This window comes from Bipolaris zeicola (assembly GCF_000523435.1).
Source record: "Bipolaris zeicola 26-R-13 unplaced genomic scaffold scaffold_401, whole genome shotgun sequence".
Lineage (NCBI taxonomy): Eukaryota > Fungi > Ascomycota > Dothideomycetes > Pleosporales > Pleosporaceae > Bipolaris > Bipolaris zeicola.
This window is the reverse complement of record NW_006912450.1, coordinates 1-12,838: the sequence shown is the minus strand read 5'-3', so window position 1 is coordinate 12,838 and position 12,838 is coordinate 1. Positions and strand designations below refer to the sequence as shown.

Sequence of the window (12,838 nt, the reverse complement as noted above, 5' to 3'; positions counted from 1 at the left end):
CGATAATACCCCCTCTAGCACCTCAACGAGAGGGCTGCACACGTTAGAGGTGGCGTTAATCGATTTCTCACGACGTGTTACCCCTATATCCGATAGAAAATTGACGAGTTTCGATGAAAAATTTCTGCTTAAAAGTTGGTGTGTGGCTGCTCACTGCAAGTCACTATAATTTACTAACAAATACGGCTAATAACTGCGAATTACCGCGAATTGCTACGAATTTCTGCTCAAAAAGTATACAAATTATACAAGCAGTCTAGCCGAGGGCATGGTAAAAAGAAAAGAAAAAAAAGGACACTATTGGGTTCGTATCAACAGAGGCCGAGTGCCTGATTGGCTTCTTCTACCGTAACTCTTTCCTCCTTTACCTAGAGATCTTTCCATGGTTGATCAATCGGCAGGAAGTATTCCTGTGTTAGCCAGTTGACATCGACGGAAATCTGGTTGACAGCCCCTAGGGGTTTTAGATGCGTCTGGCGGCCCTGGAAATAGCGGCAGAAGTATTGGTCATTGTCAGGGTTCCTGTAACGGCTCAGCGGCTGTAGCTACACATATCCGAACAGGATCCGAACTAGGGCACAATTCAGCCTAGTGGAAAAACGACTATATAAACCCAACCTCTATGATAGCTTGTTAGGTAGATTTTTGATATCCTTTCGTACAAGGCCTATAGGTGTCTATTTGAATCAAGGCTCGTTTGATGTCCCACGCACTCCCATATGCCTCTGAGTGACTCTACTGCCGATACTGATCCGAGTAGTCTTGCCTGCGCCGTTACAATAGAATTGATTGTTTACTCTTTCCGTTAAATTCTATAACTCTTTAGCCATCTCGTCACTTATTAAGAGAAGAATCCTTATTATTACTTATAACAGGACGTTAGACGGCAAGATCTTTAAAACGCATTCTCTAGGACGTGCGCTATTAGTAGCACTTGGCATGCAGACAGCCTATAGTAGCGTGCTTAGATATCGCCATACGCTATTGTAACGAATTCAACGCTATACCTATAGTAGTCATCTGCTAAGAATAGCTGTGGCGTATGCCTGTAGCTTTCTAGAAGCCTCTACAGCCAGACGCTCGGTCTCGCTGTTGCAGCACGACCTTGACCGCCGCCGTTTACGCTACCTAAAGACGCCGATACCGTCACTCTATTAAGAAATGATTCCCCAGCACTGTGCTTATACCGGCCGTCCTCCGGCCAATAATTATTTAGGGTTTTCTTTCTAGTCAGTGTTACTTCTCCGCGAAGGTTTGTCCCTCTGTGATGGATGTTAGATAAGTCAGCACCGAACTCAATCAGGGTATATCCTGGCTCTTAGTCGATTGGGAAAACCGGAAAACCCAGAGTAAGCGAGCTAGCCTACCAGAATAAGCAATCTTTATTATAAAATATCAGCACTACGTAGTAGCGGGAAGACTAATCAAACAACTCCCTGGCTCAAGAGCTAGGGTTGCGCTAAGAAGAGTTATACTGAAGCGCCGAGATTACTGTCAGACGATAAATATACTTTTAAAAGGTTATGCCGAAGTATCTGAGCGCGCTGTCTGAGCGCTGCTCGAACATATATATCACACTCAACGTTCTGTCTAGAATTACTAAAAGTTTTATACCTTTTAATCTTAACAGAGCAATCAATACTCATACGTTTACACTCACTATACCATACAATAAAAATGAATCTTTTTTACCTACTTCTTTCGATAACCTCGGTATCCTTCGCCGAGGTAGCTGTCGATTGGTCGATGACGGGAGTTGATGTGCTTAATCCCAATACGACCCCAAACACCAAGATTACTGCTCGAGCATTTCCTAATGTACGGAGAAACCTTGGTCAAGAGGCCTGTGCAGCCGATACCCGAACTATCGCTGATCCACGCACCCGAAATCGACGTTATACCTACCAGACAAAACTTCTATCGGCAGTTTGTGAGAACGACATCGATTACACTGCGAAATGCCAAACAGTAATTCCTACGAACAACAATGCTGTTATTACACATCAGGAAAAATGCGTGGACGATGAAGTTTGTCAGCAGGTCTCTTATAGGAACTTTCTTGGGCAAACGTCAAGTGAAGTATCCTGCGTAGAGAAGGATGCTCAAAGACATCAGTTTGAATGGTCAACAGATTCCTCATCAACTGATGGGAACCACTGTGGTCCTGGATTGACTGTAATTAATGAGGAGGACGATCTTACGATTAGTGTTCAATTTTACGGTGGCAATCCTAGTTCACATGCGCCGCGAAAATGGGTCTCTGAAGCTTGGCTTCAAAGTAACAAAAGAACTGAAAGGATTGAAGACATCCGTGGAGTAAATGGATTGTATTGGAAGGGAGCAGGTCATACTGGAGAAACGATCCAGGCATGTTTTATTCGCAATACAGTCAACGATGCTACAAACGCATTGCTAAACTGGGTTGATGGTTAGGAACTTATTATAAGAGAGAACCTACTTACAGATAGCTAAGTTTTTATAAGGTCTTAGGCCTAGAAGGATAACTAAGCTATTACATACGTCACCTTCTATCCTAACGCCCTTACGTCACTCCTTGTTCTTTACATGTTGCTCTTTACTGGTTGTTGTATCACCAGTCATCGCTCTTTACCCTTTGCTATTTATCCTCTATTCTTTACTCTGTGCTTCTAGCTTAACAAGCCGTAGGAATAGCAAGCTGTAGAGTAGCAATCTAATTGCTACTTAATCTATTTGCCTACGAGAGCTTTCTTCAAGTAAACAATACTTTGGACAAATATAGTTATTCTTTTACTATAGCTACTTGGGCCCAACAGCTGCTGTAGCAGAATTTTAATGAAATTGCCCGTGCTCCGCACGGGCCTATCACCTCAATGATAGTATTAATTACTGCTGACTCTGAGCCTGCTCTGCTCGTGAGCGTCGTCCAAGCCTACGGTGGATAAGAGTTGAAATAGGGACATTGCCGTGCTTTGATCGAGCAGCACATGTATCACGCACACCCTCAGGCAGACGTTGGGCGAGCGCCTGGCTGGCCGGGTCCATGTTCGTGGTTGTGGTGACTGAGGGATACCTAGAGTGAGAAGCCAACCGAGCCCACCACCGGTCTGCTTCTAAGAATAGCCGGCAACACGCAGCACCCAATAGAAGCTTCTAGAACTCTGCGCCACAGCTTCAGCCCTTTTGGTATAGCGCAGGTGTACATCGTAGGCCGCTAGGCGTTCGCAATCCAGCTGTGCCAGCGTTTTAAATCTTTTCGCTAATGCGAAGGACTGGCACATCGAGCCGGAAAAACTCGGAGCGCATCTGAACAGAGGCTGCATATCTTTACAGTATAGCTTAAGATTCTTTAGCTTACTCCAAGTTATATATAATCTCCGAATAGGTAAGTAGAGCTTGTGTAAGAGGTAGGACAGGGGTGTTTTGGCGTTGCACCTTCCCACGCTTAACACGAAAGACTCACGTATGCCCCTTAGATCACTGTAATTTTACTATTTAAGGGTTGCGATCGATAGAGGTAGATCTAGCAAGCATAAAAATTTGTATTTATGTCTAAGAGCCTCTGCGGCTTGGGCGTAAGGTGCTTGGGCAATGTTGGTGGTTCGTTGCGGAGGGATGTTCGACCCACAGGGATGGACGTTAGTACGCCCCCATCCAGCGTGAAACTCAGTGGGCCAAGAGCAGGTGATAAAACACAGCGCCTTGCTGTAAACTCGGTCGTAATTAGTAACTTGCACTCTCATTGTATATTTTTGGCTCACTAGTTATGTATTTCGCTAGATAAATATGTACGTGACATTATGTGATCATTGACAGAAAGCTAACGTCATGGAGTAGCGTCATCAAAGTTATCTCAACTATCTCTATCGGCAAATGTACGATTCAATTGAAACTAGTATCACCGTCTACGTTTTGCCTGTGGCATTTCACACTCATCAATGGCCCAATTGCGCTTTCGGTGGTCTGCTCGGCCAAAGTAAGCTTCCAGGCCCTCTGCTTGCACCAATCTCTCCATAGAGAACGGTGAGCCGCTAATGTGACGAGGAGCGTTGCTGCCTTTCTGCAGGAAGATAGAAAAGCTGCTTTGCACGTCTAATTCCAGGTTTATGCAGAAATCGCCGGTTTCGTCTAGGTTGAAGTGATCGTCAATTTCGGCGATGCACTTATCATGGAGTTCAGGACTATTTCTATTGCCAATCAATAGCCGCGCTCCAGCGGTATGAAGCCGGCTGAGGAGGACTTCGAGCGCAGGCTCACCATGCCGAAGCTTGCATTTGATCCAGCCAGAGCCGATATATTGTCTACCTCTATATCTTAGGCGTGTGTGTGGCTTTAAGTAGAATAGAGAAGCTACAACGCACTCTGCAATGTTATCGAGCACTGGGGATAGCAAAGTATCATGAAGAGCCGAGGACTGGAGGCTGATCATGTCACTCACGGCATCCAGTCTCGGCTCAGGCCCGTCAAACTTAATATCCAGTCGGTGGTACTTGCCACTAGACTTTGGCCTACCGAAACTTACAAGTGCTTTCCAGTCTCGGCCCCCAGCCATGGTTGCCAGCGATCCGCGGGCGACGCGTGAGATCCAGCCGTCTTTGAGAAGACTACGCGAGCCTGAAGTGCAAAGGTCGTCGGTATCAGGACGCGGACCTCCGGTACCAAGGCTTACTACAAAGTCGGGTTCTTCAGTGAATGGGAATAAAGTCTCGGCTTCAGAAAGAGCCATAAAGATCGGGTTGTTGCGGAGTAATCCAGCGTCCTGTTGGTCGCCATATCCTTTGATGGTAGTGGGCTTGAAGAATCTGCCATCCAGTCAGCGTAATTGGCAGGCCTAATCTATTCAGACTTACAATGGAGCTGCTGATGCTGCACGTGCGCTGGAAGATAATATTAGCAGAATCAAAGGTTTGTGTGTGGCGACTCACACTTCCCACACTCGCGGCTGCTCTACGCCGTCATGCGACTCGATAATATGATACTCTGCGAGATTGTAAGCAACTTCTACAAGCTTGGAATGATTGTAAAAGCTACCTAGGTTTTCCTTGCGCATTCCTGTGCCGTTGTAGCTAGTGAACAGACACAACGAAGGTCCGTGGACAGTTGCTACTGGAATTCCAACTCTGGTCCCAAAGGATGTTGTCTGAGACATTTCCAAAATACCTTGTTCACAACCGTAGGCTTCCTTAAGTGCCGCCTCAATCTGACTGGTCGGGTAGAGGCAGTCCGTAAATATGGACATCAAAGATTCCAAGGCCTTAGGCAGATGGAGCATGCCTAAAAACTTCCTCCGCTGGAAGGCTGCGTCAGCCAGCCGTGGAAAAATCTCAATGCACTTTTGAATGGACCAACCCTGGGCGAGTCCCAGTGCGACGATACCTCCTATACATATTTGTTAGCGAAATTCGTCACAGCGAAATGGCCAGGCCAACCTGTGCTCGTTCCAAACACGACATTGAAGTATCGCAAGACAGGAATTGGAAGGCCGATCCGATCTTCCAACAACCGAAGAAAAATAAGCTCAAGTATACCCCGTACGCCGCCGCCATCCATGCTGAGAACGCCTGCGCCAGCTGTAGGCGGATGGATGCGAACGGTCTTTTGCTTCGCGTCCAGTTTGCAGAGAAAACACTTGTTGATATAGTAAACACACGGATCATCCAATGACGGCTGGCCAAATATGCAAACACAGTTTTCGCATACTGTGTGCCCGCAAGGAAGCCCAATGTGCGGCCTGCGGCAAAGGCATACAAGGCATGTCTCTCGGCTTTGAAGCTTGAGCCAAATGTCTCGTGTTCCTTGCAGAAAGCGCTTGTGTGACTCCGCAGCGAATTCAGAGCTCTTCGACTGCAGTGCGTTCAAAAAGTGGTCTTGGAAGTGGTGTTGAACCGCTTTGACGATAGTACTGGGTATTACAAAGTTACTACCATCTTCAGGCGTCAATATAGCTTGGGCTGCCTCATCGCAGACACCCTTGTACAACCTTTCGAATACAGATCTAGGATCGAACACTGTATACTAGGTTATGGTAATGCCATAGGCAGTTGTCATGAGCGACTTACTTGGAGCATCTGGGGGATAGCTGTCTAAGAAGAGACTCGATGCGATTGTTGGTGCTACAAAGTCGATTAGCTCGCGTGGTGACCGTACGAGCTGCATAAAGCTGGAAAGGTGTTGCTTGAGGTCTGGAGAAACGGGATTGCGCAGCCTCGCTGCAGTCATAAAGTCAAAAGGTTCACTGTCACCCCTTGCTAGGTGTTGACAAGCTAGTCTAAAAAATGCGTGGAAATGTCTAACAGAGAAAAGAGTACGGGTATTAGTTCTGTGCTTGCGTACGCGGTCTGAGACCCGCCTTAGGCAATCTCTCAAACGATGATGGCGCGCGCCGTTAGACATGGACCCTACCTGCGACAGTACGACTACTTCAAGACTAGAGAAGCGATCAGACAAGCTCTTAGAAGTGTCTGCACCTAGAATATCTAGAAACCAGCCTCTGATTACCTCCTCACGAGCCCGTGTGCTATTTTCTGTGACGATCACAAGGGACGGATATGTTTCAGTCGGTAATAGTGACGCTTGCGGCTTCTCAAGCCACGCGGCCACCTGGCGGGAGATCCTGCGGAGACCCCCTAGGTCCGCTGCAAAAAGGCAGAATACGTCTGCGAACGGATGAAGAAGCTGGGCGTAGATTGTTTCAGCAATCCTACTCGCATCGAGCGGCCGTTTCCCAGCTTGGTAAAATGAGTGGGCGATTGTCTCGTGACACGAATCTGCAGGAATTATCCTGCCCCGCTGGTGTCTCTCAGGGATGTCACTATCTGCTATGTATATGGGCCGTTCGCTGAACGCAGATGAATGGTCAAGTTGCAAGTGTACCTCGCCGTGAGCGCGTCTAGTCGTGGAGGCCTTGGCAGAAACAAGCTCCTGGATCGCTCGAGCCTTGGACGTGCTCCCAATGAGTACAAACAAGCTCGGGCACTGGACTCCGGCGGTTGGACTGTTGGCGAGGAGGGTTTGCGCTCTGTCAGACTCCAGAAGGGCGCACGAGTTTTCCTCTGTCGAAATCCCGAGCCACTGACTGTGGTTACAGGAAACCATTACTGTAGCAAAACAAGTTTTTTCGAAGTGAAACCTTCCATGTACAACTTCTCTTTATAGTAGGATTTTCCATCCCGTTTTGGACTACTTGCTGCCCGTTTGTTCTTACAAGCCAGAAACGATGCCCTGTCATTGAGACCGGATTACATCTATTTATAGACACAGATCAAAAGTAAGAGGTCTTTAGCAGGACCGGGTTCCCATGCTAAAATGTAAATATAGGAGTTACGGTTTGTTATAGTTTCTTGTTCGAATACACTACGTGTTGCTTCCCCCCAACTGCTTACTCAAAAGCTCCCACCAGTTTCAACGCATGAGACGTTGCAATTATGCTCTGCATGGAGTTGTGTTGCCGGTTTCCTGCATATAAAACATGGTTGGGATCCCTGCGCAGGCTCAACCGCACTCTTAGGCTTCACAAAGGAAAGCACATGTGTGAAGAATAGGAAGCGCATGATCGACGCGATTAGATGGTTCGAGAAGCACCTCAAGACTTGATTCTACTGATTTATCTCGATGAATGATGTCGTGTGGTATCGTAAGTCAGGTTTTGATAGGTTGATACAGGTGATGAACTCTTCTTCACGGATACATCCAAAATATCCTACTTTTAATCTCAATGTTCTATATAGGCCTTCGGATTTCTGATCAAACTATGTATTAGTCTACCCAACTATCCTCTGAGTGTCTCTATTATCTCCAACTATGGTGTTAATATGCGGCATAAAACTAATGCACTATTTCTATCTTGACTCGTGAATAGTTCATGTTCACCACTCTGCACAGTAGAACTGCCACCATGCACAGTTCTCATACTGTATCTAAACGTTTTCTCCTTTTGGTGACGATTGTGACCATTTGGATTTTATCCTTTTCCAGCCAGACGTAAACAAATCATGAAAAGGTGTCCCGTATGTTTGGCCTCGTACTGGAACAATGTCGAGGACTTTCAGTATTATGTCCTTCCTTACTGTACGACAAACCTCACGTCGAATGATAGCGGTAGTGAGACTGTCCGAGCAAACTTTGCACATGGTGAGCTTCTTGAGAAATAGAGCATGTTTCTACACTTACCAGCAATGGCAGTCCTCCCATCGGAGTTTGCGGTTCTACGATCGGACTTTTGGAGTAGATTATTGATTTCATTTTTTGCGTTGATAGAATCAAAGTGGATGAAAATGCGATTTGGCATTGCTAGATTGACCTTATCTGAGGTCACAGTGTCACCTCTTCTTCGGTTCGGCGAGATGTATTCGCCTTTTACAAAAACATGGATCCTGAGCATCTGCTGAGCATTAGTGTTGTCCCCTTCTATGTGAAATACGAAACTCACGTGCTTTACATCCATTTCCAAGAGCCCATCCATGTCATCTCTCACCCAGTATATATGTGCTGTATACCATTAGCTCGTAAGGCTGGCAGCGGCCATGGAGTGCTGACCTTCGGCCTCAACCTCCCAAAACAGAGTGATGCTTTGAGTAATGACTTTGAAAGAGCCTTGAAGGTCCTTGAGCCACTTCCGTAAGTATGAAAGATGTGTGACAATCCCTATGCCTGTGGCAAACAGAGCGATGGTGGAGTACGACTGAAGATCCATCGATTTGCCAAACGGACCCTCCACTATCGCTCTCACGGCTGCTTCTTTATCCTTACCAGTCCCGCGCTCTTGCAGCAATGGGGTGTTTTCAGTAAACAGACTCGCAGTAAAGCCGATTTTCGTCTCGACTAGCAAAAAAAGTCGGTCCTCATCCCAACTGTACACATAAAATGGGTGGCTCTGGAGGAAAGCTAGATTTCTTAGCCTCAGAAAGCGGACGTAGACGAACTGACCGGACCGAAAGTTGCACGGGCGAGGCAGCTTGAGCTCCAACAATACTACTTGAGTTGAAGAAGCTGGCGTCTTGAACATCTTAGCGTGTGTAAATGGGGTACGGATGCTCTAATTGCGATACGTAATGTGCATGAACCACATGGTAAAGACAATACCGTACGTGCAGCATGCAGCAAGCATGTATACTTCAGGTGGGTAGAAGATCGAGCCAGACGCAATATGCAGCCAGGTAGTGATGACTGTGAGCACAGCAAGCGCGACATGCAGCTTTGCAAAAAGCTCATACTTGAGCCTCCACACCACTCCTACTGAGAGCAAAAGAATGGTGCACAGCGATGACGCAGCCTGGTTAGTCTGGTGAGCTGAGGTGACTTCAGTGACTAGAGGACGACCTACTATAAGACCTGCAAGCTGTGTCAGGCTGCGGAATTCGTGTTTCGCAGAAGCAGCAACAGTAACATGCACGACTGCATGTACAGCTGCGACTCGCCCGAGCCAGCGGTGTGCTCTCGCAAAGTCTTCGTATTGGATGTGCAAAATGTTAACAAGAGGCCCAATCTTACCACCAAGAAATAGAGGGATAGAGTTCATTATGAAGAGTTGACCTGTTCGCTTCACCAAGTCTGAAGACGTCTCAATGCCTATGCCGCCACAGAGGACGTTCCCAGTGACAAAAACTCCCAGAACAATGGCTCCGAATCGTGTATAATCGCCTGTACCACTAATCAGTGGATGTAAACGGGGATACAAAACATGTCGCAGCAGCCAAAATGGCAGAAGAGGACGTAGATGTGAAGCGACCACCACAATGGCAGCAAGAGCTGCTAGCGCAATCCCATACCACTGTACGATATTCATGGCTGATACCAAGAGCAATCAGAACACCCTTCGTTGCAATATATCAGAGTGCGATTTGCCGATCCAATCCGGCCGGAATGGGCTCAGAAGTGCCATACATAGATCTGCCCCCTGCAGCAACACTCGCTCCGCTCCGCCACATCTATATATTGAAATATATATCTAAAAACAGTCTGATATTCTAAGCTCTTAATCAAGCACATTCGTTGGTTTCTTACATGTGCTACCAAAGGCTCGTTTTAAGCTCTCAATTTCCTCCTGACTGGCAATTGAGTGACAAATGGCATTGAAAAGGAAAATCACCGAAATCACGAAGGATGATCAGACCTCTCGTAGGAAAAGAACCAAAGGCCTTTTTAGCAAGTCGCATGAGCTAGGTATACGTCCCAGCTGCAAAGTGTTCACTTGTGTATTGTACACCGACGTTGACAAAGTCCGCACTTACGATTCGACGGGCGGTGATATCTTGGGAGAGCTAGAGACGGTGGTGAAAAGACTAGTAAGTTGCCCATGTGTTATCAAAAATCAACCAGCACCGCTTATCTATGCTATAGCGTCACTTTCCTGAGAACTGGCAGCAATTTGGCCCTTCCTCTTACAAAAATAGTAAGCCAAACAGTAAACAGCCAAAGTGTGGACGCCAGCCGAGCGATGATCCGTTACCCCAGGCACTGGAGGCATCAGAACAAAGTGCTTTGTTCAGCGAGCCTCCAAGTTTTGATTTCAAATCTCTGCCAAAGTACGCGGAAATATTCCCTGCAAAAGTATGAGTGGTATAATGCAATAAACTACAGAGGTTTTTGCTTGGCAATATATGTCATACCTAAATGCGGCATTTTCAACTAGAAAGCATACATGACAAATTTACTGTTGATTAACTAATAAATTAGTTCTGGCATTGCCCGCCAGGCATAAGACTGGATTAAATTGGCTGATGTTTCCGTCACACCATTGGCGTGTGCCCACAGTTGTGTCAGACAGTTTTACATACTGAAGCCGCTCTACTGACGGTCGCTGATCTAAATGTTCTACTCTTTTCACTAAGATTCAGTGTCTGAGCTGTTCAGGTCTTCATTATCTTTTCGCAATGATGTTCTTTGGATAGTGTTTTGAGAATATTTAGTCCTTGGACCTGTGTTGTATCGCTGATCATGTTCGATTGTGATTGATCATATCTTCCTGATAATTATTCGGAGCTGCGAGCCAAAATCGGGAAGCACATAGCGGTGCAACCCACGTCCCTGCGTATGTGACAGAAATTCTGGTCAGCCGGAATGAGCTAATGAAGCACGACACCTCGCAGTAGTGCCTGCTGACTTCGTGCTCCTACTCGCTAGTTCTGAACTATTGGGCTCTCGGCTTCGCGGGAACCGGAGCTGATGGCCGCGTCATCGCTCGATTTGCTTTCCCGCCCACTAGCCTCCCTCCCCGTGTGGCGGAAAACCCAGTGGGCAGGGACTAGACAATAAAAGCTCAGGGTCAGCGAGTATTCTCACGAGATCCTAAACATCGTAGGCTCATTTTGGCCCACAAGGATCTCCACTACATGGAGATGAATATTATATCTCATTATGACGCGATTAGAGTGGACAGGGTTAAATGTCCCTGCAGAGGCACACTCACAGATGAGTGTTGAAGAGCCAGATTAAGTATGAAACGACAGAGGCGATGGAAAGGCCGGCCACTATTCGAGACGAGGGATACAAAGAAGACTAGTAGCGGTGGCCAATGAATAAAGAAAGTGTAAGATTGATTCACGCCCTTCTTGGGCTGTCAGCTATCTGTTTTTATATGGGCAAACAATCTATTCCCATGAAATGATAGCAGTTCGCTTTCACTGCGTTGTGGGTACGCTGCGCCCTTGATGGGGTGTTAGATAGTCTATCGCGAGGTTCCCTGAGGTCTTTTAATGCAGGAACTCACTGTTGTGCTGGTGTCGCGGCACTGTCGAGCTGCCGCACTCTTACAAGTAGGTTCTTGGACCTTAGCATTCATCAATAACAATGAAAGAATTTATTAATGCAATGATACTGTACAGTCACGGCACTGAAAGAGCCATGGAGGTAATGAAAAGACTAGTGCTGGCGCGCAGCAAGAGGTTATTCAAACGAGTATCCAGGCACGTCGGCAGGTATCCACCATCAAAACATGGTAACAGAGAGCACTGGGGTAGTTGCAAATGTTGTGATGATGCATATGTATACAAGTGTGGGGTATCAAATGATTCTATGGTTTAATGGGCCACCAAGACGAACAGAGAGTAAAGCAACCATTCCTCCATTCATGCCGATCGTCTTGCAGCCTTAACATCCGAACTCGGTTGTCCGTCGCACTAACTTGGCCATTGATTCTCAGAAAAATGTGTAGCGGAGACTCCCACAAAGCATGAGATTCTGCATCATTATTTATAGTAGCTTTGGAAGAAGTGCACTCTATATCGCGCACTAGTCGCTTGAACAGCTATGATCCAGCCTCAGAGTGAGTTTGGTTGAAGTATTTCGTCAAGTGAGAAGTACATGCCGAACACGACCCATATCACTTTTCTGAATCGAGAAGCTTCCGTTGTCGCCAAGAAGACGAGATTTGATGTAATTACATACATATGCAGCCGTCTCCGGGTTTCAAATTACTTGTGGACAATTAGCTCGTAAGTTACATAAGAGCTCGTCAATCATGCTAAATCACGCGCGTAGCTATCCCGAGTGACTTGGAACACCATTGGCAGATCGCTCGCTGACGTGGACCAGCACGAGTGTCTCAAGCGCTAGTCTCACCATTGGCACTGAACTACACGGTGAAAGACAATACAGGCATTAGCGATTGCGGCTTCACTTCCGCAAGCAGCATTCCAAAAGTCCAATCATCATAAAATTGAGGGTTGACCAATCATATCGTTTGTTCTGTAGCTGATTTCCCACGCTAAGATACGTATGGAAGGTGGGGCTGTTCGAAGTCGCTGCGAGCGGCGTGTAAGAGTGAAGCCGCAATCGCTAGCGACTGTAAGCTACTGCGACGTCTATAGAAGAAGCGGAACGACTGTACAAAACTGGAAGTAGGGAGATAATCGACGCTACT

General features: G+C 46.7%; 5 protein-coding genes across 5 annotated transcripts; 2 read left to right on the top strand and 3 right to left on the bottom strand.

Annotated features, from left to right (window-relative positions):
• Window positions 1-1,677: 1,677 nt before the first annotated feature.
• Window positions 1,678-2,433, top strand: COCCADRAFT_31123 (uncharacterized protein; the record flags this gene model as incomplete). The annotated part of the gene is made up of 1 exon (XM_007720112.1): window positions 1,678-2,433. The coding sequence occupies one exon, from the start codon at window positions 1,678-1,680 to the stop codon at window positions 2,431-2,433; it is 756 nt and encodes a 251-aa protein (XP_007718302.1).
• Window positions 2,434-2,880: 447 nt separating this feature from the next.
• COCCADRAFT_74965 (uncharacterized protein) lies at window positions 2,881-3,054 on the bottom strand (the record flags this gene model as incomplete). Its single annotated transcript, XM_007720111.1, has 1 exon — window positions 2,881-3,054. A coding segment is annotated over one exon (174 nt), but the record flags the coding sequence as incomplete, so codon positions are not given.
• An 823-nt stretch (window positions 3,055-3,877) lies between these two features.
• COCCADRAFT_111821 (uncharacterized protein) lies at window positions 3,878-7,074 on the bottom strand (the record flags this gene model as incomplete). The annotated part of the gene is made up of 6 exons (XM_007720110.1): window positions 3,878-4,781; window positions 4,830-4,856; window positions 4,905-4,959; window positions 5,011-5,358; window positions 5,409-5,987; window positions 6,039-7,074. The coding sequence occupies 6 exons, from the start codon at window positions 7,072-7,074 to the stop codon at window positions 3,878-3,880; spliced, it is 2,949 nt and encodes a 982-aa protein (XP_007718300.1).
• An 821-nt stretch (window positions 7,075-7,895) lies between these two features.
• On the bottom strand, window positions 7,896-9,763 carry COCCADRAFT_31121 (uncharacterized protein; the record flags this gene model as incomplete). Its single annotated transcript, XM_007720109.1, has 6 exons — window positions 7,896-8,098; window positions 8,149-8,359; window positions 8,408-8,466; window positions 8,515-8,828; window positions 8,905-8,974; window positions 9,061-9,763. The coding sequence occupies 6 exons, from the start codon at window positions 9,761-9,763 to the stop codon at window positions 7,896-7,898; spliced, it is 1,560 nt and encodes a 519-aa protein (XP_007718299.1).
• A 280-nt stretch (window positions 9,764-10,043) lies between these two features.
• COCCADRAFT_31120 (uncharacterized protein) lies at window positions 10,044-10,533 on the top strand (the record flags this gene model as incomplete). The annotated part of the gene is made up of 2 exons (XM_007720108.1): window positions 10,044-10,262; window positions 10,318-10,533. The coding sequence occupies 2 exons, from the start codon at window positions 10,044-10,046 to the stop codon at window positions 10,531-10,533; spliced, it is 435 nt and encodes a 144-aa protein (XP_007718298.1).
• Between the last annotated feature and the right edge of the window lie 2,305 nt (window positions 10,534-12,838).